Source organism: Amblyomma mixtum, chromosome 1 (assembly GCF_055824585.1).
Source record: "Amblyomma mixtum isolate Tamu chromosome 1, ASM5582458v1, whole genome shotgun sequence".
Classification (NCBI taxonomy): domain Eukaryota; kingdom Metazoa; phylum Arthropoda; class Arachnida; order Ixodida; family Ixodidae; genus Amblyomma; species Amblyomma mixtum.
This window is the reverse complement of record NC_143012.1, coordinates 132408074-132427814: the sequence shown is the minus strand read 5'-3', so window position 1 is coordinate 132427814 and position 19741 is coordinate 132408074. Positions and strand designations below refer to the sequence as shown.

The window sequence follows — 19741 nt, the reverse complement described above, 5'->3', positions numbered from 1 at the left end:
AAACAAGGTTCGCTCCTTTGGCAGCAGCAGTGACAGTAACACAATAACACCCTCCCAAAAAAAGCCACTAACCTGTAACAGTATGCAGGAGCATTTAGGAAAACCCTCTTCCGAACACTGCTGCTGGCGCCACAGTGCCGTCTTGGATGCGATGCCGCAGCTTCATAGCAGATGCGTCGATGCGAGCGCCACGCCAGGTGATGGCAGCCGGTGACGTCCTTCCTTGATAATTCCTGGTTGATAACTGGGGTCGAAATTCAGCCTCAGAAAACGTGCACATCTGTGCTTATAGTGGTGTCGTCCCAGGATCCAGGGTTATCTGTAACAGTATGCAGGAGCATTTAGGAAAACGCTCTTCCGAACGCTGCTGCTGCTAAAGTGACTTCTTCCAGTCAATTTTCACAGTCGATGACGGCAACCCCCCGGCCCTAAACCAATATGCTGAAAAGTTGAAAAACCTCACAATTATCGAGTCTGGAATCTTGAACCTCTTGCTAACCTTAGATATTTCCTGGCATTGGCCAGGAAAGGGAGACTCAGTGGCTGAGCTTTGGTGCTGACGCAGGGTGCCGCTGACCAGTGCGGCCTTTGCCTGGCTGCTCTGGTTTGCTGCTGAGCCACGCTTTCGGGACACGGATCTGCTGGCCAGCCTCCAGATGGGCTGCCACAGTTTGCCCGGTGAGTGCTTGGCTTCAGTGCAGGTGTGTACATCACTGTAACAAGGCACCCATGTGGGCTAGTTGGTGTACATCAGACATAACTTCACCAGCGAGAGTACGAGACACCAGGAGAAGAAGAGCACAGGACAAAGCTGTGTTCCTGTGTTGTCCTCTGTTCTTCTTTTCCTGGTGTCTCGTACTTTCGCTGGTGAAGCTATGTCTGGTTTACATCACTCTTTTGAATGTGCGCGAGAGGAGGTTGCAGTTGAACCATCCTTTCAAGCTCGCTGGCGCAGGTTGCTTCAAGCCAAGACAGTTGTTTTTCCAACAAGGCAAAGCTGGCGTCGGCAGCTGTATCTTGAAGAGGCCATCCTGCATTCATTGCGCGGCAGTTTTTTTTCTCATCGTGATTTGCTCAGTATACTCATGCTTTTTTTTTACTTGCTATAGCTTCTCTAAGTTACCTGAGTGTTTACTCAGTTGTCCATCTAAATATGCGTAAGAACGAGATTTGCTCAGAAAACTCGGCGCTCTGCTTTCTAATCGGATCCCCTTTACTTTGCCTCCAGTGCACGCACACCATTCCCAGCACATGGGGAAATCCCGTGATGGATTTATTTTTTCCCCGCTTGTTTTGCATCTGTATTCAGCGATAGAATTCATTTTTGGGAGCAAATCGATAAGCGTTTCGCCAACTATGGTGTCTCCATGCGGGGGTGGTGTGCGCTTGCACTCATGGTGTCCAGAGGAGTAGGAGTGCCCACCGACGGGAGAGGCGCGCGCACCGCTTTTTTTTTTTCATGGTGCAGCGGTGGCGCCAGCGGCGAAATCTGTTCACGCACCCGATTCTTCCGCACTTTGCTTTGCGTGTATGAAGCCTATTTTGCTTCAGTATTACGGTCAGTATTAATGCTTTATTGTGAGTAAACTTCACAAGGAAAAAAGACAAAGACGTGTTCAAATTGCAGTGTCAGGGATGCGGAGCTTCGAATGTCGGACTTGTTCAGCTTGGCCGTAGGTGCAGTACAACAGGAAAACGGCGCAAAAAACGTGGACAAAAGAGACAAACACGACAGGACCAGCGCTGGTCATGTCGTGTTTGTCTCTTTTGTCCACGTCTTTTGCGCCGTTTTCCTGTTGAATCATGAACCAACTAGCCCAAACTAGAGTTTTTCTGGTGCAATACAAATTTTCCCCTGGCTACTGTGTTCTGTAAGGCTCTGCCTTGAGTAGAAATTCGAACGTTTTGTTACGTCAATTTTTTCTAGCTTTCTTCTGAGAACGTCTCCAGGATAACTGAACCGTATTCCGTGTGCTGTAATCAAATCCATGCTTAGTGCGTTATCTGGCGAATTAGAAATTATCGATGGAACATCGGCTTATAGTAAAATTCGATACTGAAGCGAATCAGTGCACGACCAAGGTAAAGTAGACCATGGGCATAGCTGTGTTTATGAGCGCTTGTACTTAATTAACGACTTAATTGTCTCTGCAGTTAAGCAGGCGTCTGAGTGTTATGCGTCCTCACGTGCTGTTTTTACTTTTTTATTTTGAAGCAGGGGAGCCTTAATGCGACAGACTGAAGCTTGCTGACACGATTAGTTAACAAGTGTTAGCCGTTATCTTATATGCTGCTCATGCCCCACCTCATATGTCATGTTTAAAACAGCCGACGACAGTTAATTCCCTCCCCATCCCTTTGTCTTTCTGAAATAAGGCAACCCCTTAATTCGTAACAATGTTTTCTCGCACGCGACACGTAATTTTTGTGATCTTTGTCATGAGTGTGAGCTTCTCAATTTTCTCACAATTAAACGCTCCGTGACACATGGCACAAATAAACATCAAGATGACTACAGCTTCTCCTCTACCTTCAACACTCCCCCCACTCCCATAATTTAAATTGCTTGGTAAATCCCTCACCGCGGGAAATAGCTACCTGGTCACGCGTACATGCTTTGCCAAACTAACCGTCTGAGCGAACGTGCGAGCAATCGCGAAAGTGTCCATTTGCAGCAGCAGGTGGGAGTAGCTAGGAGGCCGCCCATTTTTACGCAGGCTGGAACGTGAGCGCAGGCCGCGAAACACGCTGGCACTCCCCATAGCGCTTGATCCATACCAGTCTCCCATGCCGGTCTCATCTAGCCACCCTACCATAAGTTCATCGATCATACACCTTTGGCTTCCATTTTTTAGGCTTGAGAGACTCAAGTATGCTATACTGCACATGGTGATGGCTCTAATAATTTCTTGTGAATCATGTAACCCACTCAGACATTTTTCTTCTCCCCAGTGTTTTCGGCAGAAATTTGTCTTCTTTTTCGCCAGCTCATTCGGCGTAATGCTTTCTTGTGTAGAGAATGGGAGCTGGTAGCTATTATCACTTCCTTCCTCATCAGCGCAATCACTTTTCCGGCCAGGAAAAATACTTGTAGCGTTACTGAAGTGTAATTGAACCGGAATACCGAGTTCCCATCGTTACTTTGTTTTCTGGTCCCCATGATGAAGCAGTAAAAAAAATCAGCTTGCAAAACACGAGACGGACGCAGTTTTGCTCTGGCCAATGGGTTTGAGATGTGTGCTGCAGACTCTTTTGAGGGCTGCCTGGACGTGCTGTGCCAGCGGGAAGGGCGCACGGAAGCCCACCTGGCCGTGCTCATGCTGTGCACCCTGCAGCCTCATCCAGACAGGTGAGTATACACCACAGAAACCCGCCTCCGGCTCAGCTGAAGTCGCACCAGATGCTTGAGATGTTGCTTTCACAAGCAAGATTGAACTGTGCTTGATTTTTATCAACACACTGCGATGGCTTAGTGGTTGCTTAAGCCAGGAAGTGAATATCGGCCGCATTTCGATAGAGGAGACGAATTGCAAAACAACACTCACATGCTATGACAAATTTCAGTGCCAATTTACGCAACCCAGCCCCAGTAGCACAAACGGGGCTCGGAATTGCGGGCCCTCGTGGGCCCCACACGGGCAGCCCATGGGGGCCCGTGTTGCAAATCCCACACATATCCCACATCGGGCCCCCATGGGCTGCCTGTGTGGGGCCCACGAGGGCCCGATGTGGGATATGTGTGGGATTTGCAACTCGTCATCGCGCGGGACCCACAGGGGCAGCCCAGTGGGCTGGCTACATAGGACCAGCAGGGGACCCCTATGGTCTGCATGCATAAAAACGATACAGGGGGCTTTCCTCGGTCCTTTGTGGGACCCATAGGGGCAGTAATGGGCTTCTTAGAGGGGACCTCCAGGGGGGCTTAGGCGGCAGTGCAGCGGGGACCCACACGGGCTAGCCCAAGTCCGGCACACGTGGGCTAGCCCAAGTTCGGCCCACAGGCAAATACACATAGACCAAGAAAGAAACAGGACACACACCAGCGCTGCATTCAGCGCTGGTGTGTGTGTCCTCTCTCTTTCATGGACTTGGTGTGTTCGCGCTGCTGAACCATCATTATGAAGATACACTAATTAACCCAATCTGGACTTCATCCACAGGCAAAACAGTCCACTTTTGCTTCTCAACCGGTTTTCCTTGGGTGACGGCTCCCCCGCCCAATTGCTTCTCCTTGTGAGAGACACCTCGCTGCGCGCTATCTTTTTCCCATTGAACAAGAAACGCGAGCTGTGATGCATTACGGGAAAGGTCTAGTATTGGACAGTCGCAGGTATTAAGCGACAGCGTAAGGAGCTCGTTCAGGTGAAATCCCGGCTCCGCCCGTCGGAAAAATCCCAAAATTCCTGTAAATAGAAAAAGAAAATAGCCCCACTGCTCCAGGTGGGCAAGTAACGCGTATGCCACGAAGGTTTTTGTTTGTTCTTTATTCCCGTAGGCCACGAAGGGTAATTGCTTCAGGCGTGTTTGAGGGACACCCATTGAACGCGTGGTCGGGTGTATGGCTTAGTAACCTGTGTTTGGGATGTGTTCTGGTCTGACAGTAATGAAAAAAAAACAAATATTGGTGTGGTTAATGGGGGCTTAACGTCCCAAAGCGACTCAGGCTATGATGGACGATGTAGTGAAGAGCTTCGGAAATTTCCACCATCTGGGGTTCTAAAACGAGCAAAGACATCGCACAGTACACGGGCCTCTAGAATTTCGCCTTCATCGAAATTCGGCCTCCGCGGCCGGGATCGAACCCGCGTCTTTCGAATCAGCAGCCGAGAGCCGTAAACATTGAGCCACCGCGGAGCCAGACAAATATTAATATGCAAATTACGCGTCAGAAATTGGACAGAATGAAAACGGGTGTTATGGTGCTTCAGTGTACTGGAACAAATGGTGTGTATGTGTACAAGTGGCGTAGTATGCCGTGCTCTTTAAGCTAGATAAGGATTGATCATAGGTAATCAATAATTGGGATTGTAATCGACGATTGTTATCGGTAAAGCGATTGTGGATTGGTAATCGCTAAGAAATAAGAAAAGGAAAAAAGACGAAAAGAAGCTACAGAGAATCTCACTCAGCGGAAGGTGTACGTCACATTACTTAAAAAGAGATAATGCGTGCAAAAGAAGACAGGACGAAAGAGAAGGCACGGTCAAGCCAGGCGTCTCATGACGCCTTTCCCCGAGGATTGGCAATGCTCAGTATCGTGAATGCACCTCACGCCTTTCGTATTTGAATCAATATTGTGTTTCAAATGTGTGTCGTAACATTGTTGGTGTGTAAACAGGTTGCTCGGACGATTCCAATGCTTGCTTGGTCATCCTCCTTTATTTACGGCACATTCCGCAGCATCGATGCGATGCGTGATGTTTGTTCAGGGCCTTAAGCCGCTCCCCCTCAGGACGCTCGTCGCTGATTGCGCTCGCACGTATGCACCATATGCCTGTGCAAAGAAAGAATACACACCACAAAACTAATTTTAGTCTTGTTATCATGAAGTACAAGAAATTTCGGTATGTAACAGAGAAAATTTTTCGGTATTTTGTCTCTCTACGCTGTGCAATCTACAACTGGCTGGTTCAAAAAAGATACTGAACAACTAGAAAGTTTCTGTTGACGCCGAGCATATAACTGAGACGGCGGCAGTACTCAGACAACAGAGTGATTTCAAATGCGTACTTACGTCCTAGCAGCACGACGTCGCCGTCATAAAATCCGCCTTCTCCGCCGTGGCCTCCACCGCTCAAATGTCAGTAAATGTCACTGTTCACCACTCACGTCTTTCAGATCGAAGTTATTCAACACTGAGACAAGGACGACAGGGTTCCACCATACTTGCACTGGACGTACGCATGGAAGGCGATGTCATCTTCGACCGTGGATTGATCAAGCAACACGAGGAAAGGAACACAAAAATGTATAACACAAATTCAACGATGACTAGCGAGTGCCAGCGTGTTTTCGCAGCTATCTTCATCCCTTGACACTCAACCCAACCGCAGGAAAGAAAAACCTGTTCCAAACAAACGCAGGAATGGCCGGACACAGTGAACAAGTAGAATCGGAGCCCGCTCTCCACTTCATGGAGCGTCGCGGGGAGTGTGGTCGGGAGGGCGGCTTAAAATGTTCGGTAGTGGGCTGTAGAGTGAGTGCCTCCGCGCCATTTCGGGGAAGGGGGCTGGGAGGGACAGGACCGACACATAGGGGCCCTCGGGGAAGGAACAAAGGCAGACAGAAAAACCAGGGTTGAGCAGGTTTTTTTTTTTAGAGTGGACCCAGGAAAAGCAGGGAAGGCGGTGGTGAGAGGAGAAAAAAACTTGAAAAAAAAGTGCGCAAAGACAGGTTACTCGTGTGACGTTTCTACAGGAGTTTGTTTTTATTTTGTTCTCTCTATCACTGTACCTTTTCGCTAGGTGACCTTTTCTTGTTCGTCGATAGAAATGTCGGCGATTTGTGATTAGTATCTCTTCCTGATAGGGTGAAGGGTGGGGCAGCTCGCGATGGCGCTTGGCCAAGTTGCGTTATCAATGTGCGATCACTAGACGAAGAAGACGCGCAAAGAATGCCTGCACAAAAACCAAGAATTTTGTGTCTTGATCGATGCATCGCTACAGACTGCTGCTAGCGGACATTAAGAAAGCTGCTGCAATTAACGCGACAGTAACAAACCTTTTGCAGCCTCTGGCGCAGTCGCCGGAGGCTCGCTATGTTTACCAACCAGTCATGAATTCCATGCGCCACATGTTGCATGGGGACGACGAAAGCGCTTGAAGTGCTGGAACCTTATCCTGGCAGCTTTCTCCGCGGCGACCGTATCACACCAGAAAAAAATACAATGCGATAAACGCAAAAGAAGCACCAAGAAATCTCAGAAGCGGGTTTTTTTGTCATTACGACGTTCAAAGAGCAGCTCTTCGTCAGAGTGAAACGTGCAAGGTCTTGCTATTTGGTCACGCTTAACCATTTTACCTCTGATGTAGGATATGCAGGCAGACTAAATGCGAGAATGTCAACTCTTCCCGTGTACAACTAGTGTACGTGTGACTGTCGATAGGTTTCGCCCGGCAACTCGCTAATGGCGCATGATGTTTCTGCACTGTGAAGCCCAGAGTAATCTGCGCAGGATTTACGAAGGCTGCTGGCGGATATATACTAGCCGTTTCCCGCACACACTGCATGTTTTGCTACTGCGCAGCTCACGCTTAGGCCTTTTCTACCAGATATGTACGATACAGGCGGGGAAAATGTTGGAATCGCAATTGTGCCCATGCCTAGCCCATATATTTTCCATGCAGGACCAATTTAGGCTACAGGCGGGAATACTGGTGTTAGCCCACACACAGCCCAATTGGTTCCGTTAGGGCGCTCCACGGGCAGCCCCTGTTGGGTGTGCCCGCACTTCACCGTCATGTAGCCCCATCTTTTATGCACACGAACTGCACGCAGCCCATGCTTACCCCGTTCATACCCGATTTAGAATACAGGTGGTGAAGACATCGGAATGGCAAATGTGCCCATGCCCAGCCCACGCGGGACCTTCGCCGGTGTTGCTAGACAGCACAAACTGCATTCCTGAAACGCTTTGCCACTGTGAAGCCCATAGTTTAGCCCCTGTATTTCCTACGCGGGACCCATGTCGGCTGAAGGCGGGAATACTAGCTCTTTGCCCACACAAAAACACTGCGGCTCCCTCATGGTGGTGTACGGGCAGCCCCTTTTGGGGTTGCCCGCGCTTCACCATAATAGAACCCGCATCCTAGCCCGCGTGTATCTGCGGTGGGACCTAGGTGGGCTGCCCAGTCTGTTTAAGCCCATGCCTAGCCGACGAGGGCCCCATTCGGGCACGAAGTGGGCAGCCCCAGCGTTTTGTGCCAGCACTGCACCCACGGGGGACCCCTGTGAGTTTATTGCGGGCAGCCACCAGCCCTCATTGCCCATGTCGGACCCGCATGGGCCCGCCACCTTGTGCTACTGGGGAGACGTTAAAATTATAGTAATCACACAGCCCACGCGCATTAAGCAGGAGTAAGCAGCATCGCTTACTCCTGGTTGGTCTCCGCGGAGGCGATGCGCCTCCGCTTCGGTGGCGCGAAAGGCAGGGTCTCCTCGGTGGCGGTGGTTAGCCTGTGCCTCAGTGACGCCCACTCCTGGATCATCTCGACCAACGTTTCAGTTTGCAAGCTCCCACGGGCCGTGCCCGAGAAAGCGGCCCCGTCCGCTTCCACTCACCACGCGGCGCTGCTGTCGCTGTCGGTCCGGAGCCGCCGGAGCGCTCGCGCTTGGCAGTTGCTGTGACAGCCTGTTCTCATCCGCGATAACATTGGGAGCGAACACGTCGAACTCAAATCTGCTGTACTTTTGGAGCTGTCACGTTGAAACTTCAGTCTCATGGTTAAAGAAATGTCTCGCCTGACTAGTTAGGGTGAGATAAAGAGCAGGCTGATGGCAGTTCGCAAAAAACCAATCGTTTGCATTGCACTTTATCGCATCTCGTTTACGACTTTTAGCGCTGATGATATGCGTATGCTGGAGTAAAGCTATTAATATTTCTTCGGGAGAATGCACGAAACATTAATGAAAGGTTAAAACTAGCAATGTTCCTCTTCGAGATCAGTCACGAAATTCCACGCTATGTTATCAAGGAAGCACGCGCATACGAGCAGCATTTTGCACGTTCTTTGGAATGCCAATTTCAGTGAACACAATGAAATGCAGACACACTTAGTTGGATGCAGGGAGGGAGTAACTATAGATGAGCTTTTTATTTGCAATGATCGCACAGACGGGAGCCGCGCGTCCTGCACTTTCATTTTTAGAATGTTAATTTCATTGAACACAGACAAGCATTAAATGCAGACACACCAAGTCGGAAGCACGGAGGGAATGGCTACAGAGGGCGAGCTTTTTTATTTGCAATGACAACCTTTTATCTGTTCTCCAGCCGGCGGTTCACGTCTCTCGCATAGAAGTGCATGCGTGTCACTATGACAAAATGCAGCACTTGGCATGTAAAAGTGGCCATATGCTCGGTACATCCAAGCCGAGCAAGGTTTTGCAATTCCAGCTCGTCTAGCACCTCACAGAAAACGTCCCCAAAAACGGGGCCTTCTTTCAAAGAAATCGAGACTGCTTTGTTTGCATTTTTGGTAAACTCTAGCATCTTTTTGGTGGGATGCTTTAAGCACCCTTGCTTGAAGCTTTTGTATACTTTAAGATAAGCGTCACTGCCGACAACTGGCACAGGAGAGCTGATATCTTCCATGCTGATATCTGCTGGCTGCTCCAAATCAGGCGGCGGCGACGATGGCGTAGACGCGAAGGGCCACGCTGCTCGGGCAAACAGCGTGGCGAGCGCCACCGCGCGGCAGGAAACGGAAAGGCGACAATCCGCGCACCGCAGCTTTCAAACTGAAAGGAATATAAAAGCGTTGATCTCGACGGCGGCGACGGGAAGCTTCCGCTTCGGCGGCACGCACCTCTGGATTCTGGCGGCTACGGCGCTGGGCCTTTGCTCTGCAGGCAGCTCGCTTAGCAGCAGCGGCAGACGAAGGACTTCCACCGGTTGCCTCGCTCATGACTGTCAAAGACCTTGCAGAGAATAAACTATTTATATAGGCAGGCGGTTCGCAGTGAGAAAGGCCAGTTGCTATGCGTTACGGCTCGGGCGATGGTTGTTGCTTGCGTTCCCAGACACCCTTAGAGCGTGTGGGGGTAGCAGTCTCGGACTCAAAGGAGATGCCCTCGACTCAGCGGGGCAAGCTCTGCAGAGACCAGCCACCAAGTGAAAAGAGGTTTCTGGTCGCTTGGTGCCCAGCGCAAGCCAGAGAATTGGTCGGAGTCAAAGGTTCGCAAAACAAAGTTTATACAGCAAAGAGATAATACAGAGGATTTCACAATCGCTAGTACAAGCACATACAAAGCGATTAACAAAACAATGCACCTCGTGCAAGGTTACACTTGAGAGAGATTACAATACAAAAGAATTATTCTTCTTACAGTGCACTACGACAAGAGAGAGAGGCAAACAGACAAGCCACAATTTGTGCACTGAAGCTTGAACGGCGGCTAAGGTGGGCAACGCCCTTCTTATATATGCTCGCTCCACGTCTGTCTGTTCTTCGCGCGAAGGCAGGCGTGCACATACACACAGTGTCGGCTGTGCAGTCTCCTTCTCCTCCTCGCGCTGGGCGCGCGTCCTCTTTGGTCAAAGGTCGGGAGTAGCTTCGAGGAGCATCTGTAACTTTCTGCCGTGGCGCCGCCGCCTTCGCGCGAGTGAAAAGGTGGAGGACAGTCTGAAGGAAAGTATACGCAGCGCAATAATAGGCACAGCAGAGAGGACACAAACAACAGGACTGGCGCTGGAGGACATCTCTTAGCGCACGCAAGGCTACGCCCTTTCCGTCAGCATCGCGTAGAAACGACTCGGACAGTCTGGAATAATCGACGGCAATCCACCTGCGTGCTGCAGTGGCGAGCGATGGGAGAGGGGGCAGCCACACACAGAAGGCTAGTCGCTCTCCAGGAGTTACATCTTCGTTTTACGACGAGCGCCGGCGAGAGCCGTCTGCGCGGCGCTGTTTTTTTGTTTTTTGAAAGGAGGGGAGGCGGTTTCTCTTTTACCTTCTCCTAGTTACACCGAACAACGCCGACGGCGACGCCGCGAAACGAAGGAACGGGCGCCTAAGAGCTGCGCTCTAAAACGCTTCCGCTATCCCTTGGGTTAGTCGATGTCGATGATGGGGCAGAACGCTCGTTCTCGAAAATAACGAAGAGCATTTCTTTTTTCTCTTTTTGTTGCGGCAGTTTCGACAGTACGCCACCAAATTGCTTGAAGTATCACCCCTACCAAGGCCGTTCGCATGATCCATAAGCTGCACATTGAAACACCGTACACTCTGTCCTACATAGTCAACCTACAGTGAAATGTGCTCGGCACCACAATCTCGATCCTCTTCTTCTTACTGAGCCCCGCCTTGAGTTCCTTTCAATCAGAGGGCGTCGCCCTGAGAGGAGAGAACATTATTCGAGTGCCATATCTACTGGCAACTTTCATAAACCCGTGGGACAGACGGTGGACGTATGGTATCACAACAGAACTGCGGCCTTCTCGCTTCCATAGCATTAAAAAATGAGCAACGGAAGAGGATAGTTCTGGTCATGTAAGGTCGGACGGCTTTATGGTGCTTCAGGCAGGGGCTCAGTCGACCTGGAGGTTGCAAATATATATCCTTATTAACCGTAATTTCAGCAAGAATTATTCGGTATAATGTTTCTAAATTACGATTTTATTTTTTTTTTATTTTTATTATTAGTACCTCAAATGCCCCTTGGTGTGGGGTATTACATGAGGGATGGGCATAATGTTCAAGTGAAGAGTGGTTCAATGGCAGTCTTGAAGGAATGTGGGTCGGCGTGGCGCACAGCGCGGACAGGCAGTTTGTTCCAGTCCCCAGCGGTCTGAACAAAAAAGAACGAAGATGGGCTGTGGTCTGTGCTGGGGGCGGATAGACGGCTTTAGGATGGCTGGTGCGGCTTGACTGTCGATGAAGTGGTAAGATTGCTGAAACATTGAGTGGCGTATGGTAGAATTTGTGAAAAAGGCACAGCCTGAAGATGCAGCGTCGCTTTTCAAGATTAGTAAGATTAGCCCGTGATTTGATTGCAGTGACACTGGAATGATAGGAGTAGTCTGAAAAAATAAACCTTGCAGCGCGATTTTGTAGAGCTTCGAGGGTGTTAGAAAGATTAGCTTGATGGGGATCCCAGACTGAGCATGCGCATTCTATTTTAGGTCTGATAAATGTAAGATAAGTAAGTGTTTTCACGGATGCAGAGGCTAGGCGCAAGTTTCGACGGAGGCAACCAAGAGTGCGATTGGCTTCGTTAGTAATGTTCATTATATGCTCTGACCAGGTTAGTGTATCTGAAAGGGTGACGCCAATGTATTTGTAAGAGTGCACAGATGAGATTACCGAGCCACAAATGGTGTAACTTGATGCCTGATAGTTTTTCCGACGGTGAAAGGAAAGCAAAGACGTTTTCTTAGTGTTTAGGCACATTAACCATTTGTCGCACCAAGTTTCAATTCGTTTAAGGTCATCCTGTAAAATTCTAGAGTCAGAGGTGGTGTGGATGGGGCGATAAAGTACGCAGTCGTCTGCGAAAAGGCGGATGTTAGAGGATATATTACTAGGCAGGTAACTAGTAACTAGTAACTACTCGTTTCTAGTAACTACTCGTTTCTATTAACTGTAAACCACAGGAGTTTACCTTCTTATTTATTTATTCATATTGTCTCACATGCTCGAAGAACACAGTAATTTGTGAGGGGGAATTAGGAGCATGAATAACACGTTTATACAAAACTGGTTGACTGCTAGTACTAGTCACTGAAAAGTAGCAACACCTTAAAACCAGTAGTAGTGTGAAAAAAATGGCCATTATTTTTGCCCTAAAAGGAGCTGGATCGCCAATATTCACAGCATGTTCCGGAATACAGTTCCAGGGAATGATAGCTTGCAGTATGGCAGATGAAATAAATGTAGTGGTTCTATCAGAAATGCGTTGAAAGCTTAAAGGGTTGTTTAAACGACGCTATTTGCGGTTTGGTTTTTATGACAGGCAGCGGTGAATTGTAGATACTGCAGGCTGCACTGTGAATTAGGCAGATTAGGGCGATTAGTCTCCGTGGTTGCAATGAAGAGAGAGATCGATGATTTGATATTTGTTATCCTTGAATGTCGCTTGTAGCTTCTGGAAATGAAACGTGCAGCACGATTCTGTGCCGATTCAAGAGAATTAATTAAATAATCTTGATGAGTGACCAGATGACAGATGCGTATTCTATTGTGGACGGACAAATGTTTCATAAATAAAAGCGGGTACTGCGCACAAAAAGACACGTACAAGAAGGTGACTCAACAAGCGCAGTGCAGTTCTGGGCGTGTTGTGTGGCCTTCTTGTCCGTGTCTCTTTGTGCGCAGTACCCGCTTTTATTTACCACGGTTGACCGACTAGACCAAAAACGTACGCTGTTAAAAGATGTTTGATAGGTGAGCTTACGTTTTATTTACCCTAATATGCCTGATGCTGTAGCTGTCACTTTCTACGCACGAGGAGACCAATAGAGGTTGCTCGAGAAATGTACGCCGAGGTATTTGTGTGAACACGCGCAGGACATTCAAGTATTAGTCGGGAAGCAACTAAAAGCAGAGTTAGATTTTTTTGCGGCTGAATGCCATTAACTTGCATTTTTCACCTGTTAAATGGCATTTGCTATCGTGTGCACCTAGCGGTTATGCGATCAAGGTCTTTTTGAGTTTCTACGTGATCGGGAGAAAGGCCAAGATTGCGGCAAGCGATGCAGCCATCTGCCAGCAAGTTGACTTAATGTTTGACGGCAGGTCGTTTATGTAAATGAGGAAGAGCAATGGGCCCAGCACGCTACATTGAGGTAGACGAGACGTCCCTGAGTGGAGATTGGTGACCGTTAACCACTGTGAACTGCTTTGTGAATGACAAGAAATTTGTTATTCATGAGGCCGATAATCTGCCTAGGTTAAGGCAGGTGGTCTTCGCTATTAAAGATGAATGCGCGACGCTGTCAAGTGCTTTAGAGAAGTCTAAGAATATGCACTTTGTTTGATAGTTCCCGTCCATCAAAGAAGCAGTTCGTTGTAAATTCCAATAGCTAAGTTTCACATGAGAAGCCTTTCCTGAACCCGCACTGGTTAGTAAAAAAGAAGTGGTTACTATCGGGGTACCGCGCAACGCCTGATACGATGATCTGTTCGAGGATCTTGCATGGGACAGATGTCAGTCATATTGGGCGGTAGTTACGTGCGTTTGTTTTGTTGCCTGATTTGAGCCTGGGGATCATATCGCCAATTTTCCAGTCCTGTACAATATCTCCGGTTGACGCTCGCTGAGAAAACTTATCATAGAGAATAGTGCTCGAGCGTATAAGAGTGTTTTTTTTGATTTTCTAAATAAATGCCAATCCATATCATTCTCCCGCAAAAACACAGTTATTGATAGCACTTACAGCATAAAATCGGTCGCCGTCACCAGAACATCATCTTATAAATACCTAGGAGTACACATCACATCATCGCTGTCATGGACAACACACATTCAGACCATCTGTTCCAAAGCATCAGGCACACTTGGTTTTCTCCGGCGCAATCTAAAATCTGCATCACCTGAAGTAAAAAAGTTGGCATACATAACATTCGTACGTCCAAAATTGCAGTACGCGTCATCTGTCTGGCATCCATCACAATCGTATCTCATCTCAGACCTTGAAGCCATTCAAAATCGCGCCGCCCGTTTCATTACATCGCAGTACTCAAGAAATACCAGCGTAACATTACTAAAACGATCCCTCGGCCTTCAAACACTAGCAACTCGCCGTGTTATTTCCCGTCTATGCCTCTTTCACTCTTTCTTTTATCGCTCACCAAGACATTTGTTGCTGCAGCCACCCCCACGTACGTCATCCCGCCTAAACCACAGTAACCCAATCGCACGCATTAAAACCCGCACCTCCGCAATGAGCAGTTCGTTTTTCCCGACGCCATAGTGCTCTGGAATGGCCTTCCCGACCACATAATAACATGCTCCGATCGCCGCCTTTTCCGCGAGAAACTGGCTAATCACTTCTCATAAACATATTCATACTGCGACACCGAAGTGCCAACTGTTCCTTGTTTTCTTTTTGTATGTTTATTTCTTGCTTTTAGTTTGTATATTATTGTACTCTTTTTGTACCCGTGTATTTTTCCCCCTTTCTTTTTTTTGTTCTCTGCTACTACCATCCAACCTGTATGTACGCCCCCCCCCCCCTTATGTAATGCCTTCCGGCCTTTAAGGGACAAATAAATGAAATGAAATGAAATGTACACCTGCCGAAGTTGATATCTTGATACTGTTAATTATTGCTGCAATACCGGTGGCACTTATTTCTACTGGTGTACGTATTGGTGAACTTCATCTGGTAATGGTGGATTACTGGAATGGTCGTCCTGGGTGAAGACCGAAGTAAAATACTTATTGAATGTAAGCGGGTATTCATATTTTTACGTGGCGGGCAGCCGAAGAATGAGGCGTGATGAACGATGGACAAGAGATTATTTTCAATGGCCGCTGGCCAGAGCGAGCGCTCCGCCCCGCGCCACTGCCCGCTTCGTCTTCTTCGTAACTTTACCCGGGGCGGCCACCGAGCGATCGTCAGGATCGTAAATAGAAGAAGACAACGGTGAAGGGATGCGCGATACGGTGATGAGCTTCCAGGGCAGAAAAGAAGCATCCGAACGGCAGGGGCAAGGAAGCATCCACGAAGCATCCGAACGGCAGAGGCAGGGAGGCGGTGTCTTCACGTGCGGGCAAGGCCTTGTGTCGGTCGGGTCATTCTAGTCGCGGCAACGTCATCAGTTCATCGTGTCTTGCGGTCCGGGCGGGGGACAGCGCTGGGGCGAGCGGCGAGCGGCTGGGGTGAGCGGCGAGGGCTGGGGTACGGCCGTGCGGGGCGGACCAGGTACTCACGGCCGACGTCCACGGCAGGCGCAGAACGCCGAAGTTCCGGGACCCGTATGGCGATGAAGGAACCCCGCACCTCCACCAAATGTTACGTGACAGCCAGCCGACGAATGAGGCGTGATGAACAATGGACAAGAGATGATATTTAATGGCTGCTGGCCTAGCGCGAGCGCTCCGTCCCGCGCCACTGCCAGCTTCGTCTTCTTCGTAACGATATTGATTAATTGGAACTCCAGTGTCATTGAACAAGGAGATCGGAGTCGAAGTGTGAATGGACGTTACATTTTTCCAAAATTCTGGGGGTTTTGCTTCATAAGCGATTGAAGGTCGTGGGAGTAATAATTAAACTTGGCTTTACTAATGGCACTGCAAAACCATTTTTCGGCAGTTTCGTTTTCTTGCGCTGGTGTTGGTTTGCCAAGGCGTTTGACAGCTTTTATTAGCTGATTTTCTTGAATTCTAGTGCGCACAACATCCGGTTAAAGCATGGTTTAGACCATCTCACTTATTGAACCTGTTTATCTATATATTGAACAAATAAGTCGGGCCGCACATCTTTTCAACCTTTCTTTATTTCAGCTGAAAGAGTTTTCTGATGAGGAGCCCACACTAACGCATATTCTAGGGAACGCAGTCAAGAAAATAACCATTAAAAACAACTAGACCTTCTAGTTGTGTTTTAGCCACCCGACCATTTGGACCCAACTGGACCAACCGAATGGACCCATTGGCCTAAGCAGTTATTGCATCGAGAAATATTTACAAAATATAACTCACAATAAAGACCGAAAAACTGCGCAAAAAACGAAGACACAGAACGAGAAGGCACAACACGAGCGCAGACTATCAACTGAATTTTTATTCACATGAAGAGGCCTATATAAGTACCTTCTGCCCACAGTGAGACAAGCACAAAAACACAACAACCGCGAAAATCAACCCAAAACACAATCATCCACTATCCCTTCACGTGCACCGTGATGCAACTGTCAATTACACTTCCAAAAAAAACTGCGCACAAACAAAACCACGACAACCTTAATGGTCAGGCTGATATCACGCGAAAGACCCGTATCGCCTGCTCGCCTTAAGAAAACTGGCCAAAAAGGTTATCTCCCTATCAAGCAAGGCCACAGATGGTGCTGCCACACATGAATCTGAGTCTTTATTGATTAGGTAAGCCTCCACCATCTCCATGCATACCTGATCGCTATGTTTGAACAAGACGCTGGTCCTGTTCAAATGAGGGTAGCATTTTTCGCAACCCTTGCAATGCACGGCGAGATTGGAGGAAGCCGCGCCCTTCAACGACCTGCGATGCTCCGCCATCCGCTCGTTTACACAACGACCCGTCTGGCCGATGTACTTCTTTCCGCATGAGAGCAGAACTTCGTAAACAACTCCAGTGTTACACTCTGTGAACCTAGTTTCCTTCCTGTGCGCTACCGAACAACCAGTTCCAGCACGACTGCCCTCAGACTCTAGCTTTTTACGCACAGCACTACAAATCCGCGCAAGCTTATTATTGGCCGTGAAAATCACGTCCATTCCGTACCTCGCCCCCACTTTCTTGAGCCGGTGTGAAATTCCATGGACGTACGGAATTCCCACCACACGTCTCCGTCCCTCGTCCTGCTTGTTATTGGAACCACTACTCCCCTTCTTGGCCAGGATCCTTTCGGAGATCTGAGCCAAACAACTGCTCCGGAAACCCGGCTTCCTTCAGCCTCTCCACCTGTGCCAGGAAGCTAGCCTCAACTTTGTGGTTACAAGATTTCGCAAGGGACGCTTTTAAGCAGGACGTGGCTATACCAGCCTTGACTATTTTGGAATGCCCCGAGCTAAAGTTCAACAGTGGCTTCTTCGTTCTAGGGTGATATTCCCAACACACACCATTATCCAGGTACTCGATACTGAGGTCTAGAAACTGGAGGGTATCCGAGCTGGGCATCTCGAAAGTGAATTTGAGGCCGCTACCAGCATCTTTGAACATTTTTACGACGTCCGCAACCGCCCTGGGAGAGTTTGACTTCAAAATGATCAAAAAATCATCGACATAGCGGAAAACTCTTAGCGCTTGATCACCAAGATCCTCCGCCAGTTCCTGATCCATCCTGCTCAGATAAATATCGCTCAATACAGGTGCAACCCGGGAGGCGATGCAAACACCCGACTTCTGGACGTACACCTTACCGCCCCACCCAAAAAGGTCGATTCTAAGTAAAAAGAAAGCAGTTCATGGAAACTCTCTGTTGAAACACCGCATTCCGCCATAAACACCAACTCGTCATTGTCTCTGACAATGCACTCTTTCACTCTCTTCATCAGCTGAGGCTGGGGCAGCGAATAAAACAAGTCTTCCACATCAATTCTGAAGGCGCAGCACTTTTTTCTGTCCAGCGCTGACAGGAACTCAACCACATTTTCAGAGTTGTTCACCAAGAAGGGGTCCAAAAGATTGAGCGATCTCAAGTGCCTCTGTAGAAACCCCGACACAACATGCTGCCATGTATCCCGCTCAGAAATGATTGCCTTGAAAGGCACGCCCGCATTATGAGTCTTTGCCGTAAAGAATAAGTCCAGAACTGTACCTTTGCCATCCTTGACGGCCGTAGCCAGTCCTTCAAGGTTGCTTCCTTGCAGCAGCGCCACGGCTTGCTCTTTGATGGCAGCGGGCTTTACAGCTACTTCCTTGAAGTTCTTTTTCGCGGTTGATTTTCGCGGTTGTTGTGTTTTTGTGCTTGTCTCACTGTGGGCAGAAGGTACTTATATAGGCCTCTTCATGTGAATAAAAATTCAGTTGATAGTCTGCGCCCGTGTTGTGCCTTCTCGTTCTGTGTCTTCGTTTTTTGCGCAGTTTTTCAGTATGAATTCCTACCAACTAGCCCAGTTCACCGTTCTTATTAATCATAATACAGCTGTGCAAAATACACCGCGTGAGAAATATTTCTACATCTTAACATATTGTTACGACCAGGGAGTGTATAAAGACCACGACGGGCGACCGAGAACTAGCTGGGTCAACTTGCCGAGCACCAGACACATCCACCTCGTTCTCCTCATCTTCTGCGTAGTCAGCGATACCGACCAAATACATTAGGCATCGCCTCTTCATGCCGCCGCGGTGGCTGAGCGGTTATGGTGCTCGGCTACTGGCCCGAAAGACGCGGGTTCGATCCCGGCCGCGGCGGCTAGAATTTCTTTGGAGGAGAAATTCTAGAGGCCCATGTACTGTGCGATGTCAGTGCACGTTAAAGAACCCCAGGTGGTCGGAATTTCCGGAGCCCTCCACTACGGCGTCTCTCATAGCCTCAGTCGCTTTGGGGCGTTAAACCCCATAAACCAAACCAAACCATCTTCATGGGCGTCACACGGGCGTGCATGTGTCTCGTGCTCGGCAAGTGGACCCAGCTGGTTCTCGGTCGCCCGCCGTGGTCTGAATACACCCCCTGGTCGTAACAGCTTGGAGGAAGGTGCCGCGTATACAGGCTCCTCCGAAGACCGATTCCCAGCTTTACATTCGCCGCAGTCGTCGCATTGTTGGTCTGCAACCTTCTGTGCCCATGATGTCCCTGGACGGCGACGCTCCGAGGTCTGTGCTCAGCACTTCGTGGGAGCATTTCCAGGAGCCAGGGTCGTTCGCGGGCTCATCCAGCGACGACCTCGATGAATGGCTCACCCATTACCTACGGGTGAATCGCTACAACAAGTGGAACTCTCCCGCCCGGCTTGCCAACGTTGTGTTTTTCCTAAGCGACACGGCCCTAACGTGGTATGACAACCACGATGATTCTTTTACGACATGGGACCGCTTTCTAGAGGAGATCAAGAACTGCTTCGGTGACTCAGTCGCGAATAAGCGTGCGGAACAAGTGTCTGCACAAAGGGTTCAGCTTCCCGGAGAGACCCGTACGAAGTACTTCTAGGAAATCGTGAAGCTATGCAAGGTCGTCTCTCCTGCCATGACAGAGGAAGACAAAGTTGGCCATTTACTTAAAAGATTTGCCGAAGACGTCTACAATTTTCTTATCGGAAAAGAAAATCTCGAGATCGTGTCTGACGTCATCCAGGACTGCCGCACTTTGAAGACATTCAAGATGCGTCGCATTACACCGAAATTTGGACATTTGGCTGGGGCGACGGCGGTTGCAGC

The 19741-nt window shown here is 49.0% G+C and overlaps 1 protein-coding gene across 1 annotated transcript in view; it reads left to right on the top strand.

The window, feature by feature from the left end:
* The window catches only part of LOC149367621 (uncharacterized), a 43995-nt gene extending 24481 nt beyond the window's left edge, over window positions 1–19514 (top strand). The window contains exons 3-5 of the mRNA XM_089575107.1: window positions 566–678; window positions 3247–3349; window positions 19118–19514. Of these exons, the coding sequence (XP_089431233.1) occupies window positions 566–678; window positions 3247–3349; window positions 19118–19514 (613 nt within the window). The remainder of the gene's footprint in view (window positions 1–565; window positions 679–3246; window positions 3350–19117) is intronic.
* The last annotated feature ends 227 nt before the right edge of the window (window positions 19515–19741 follow it).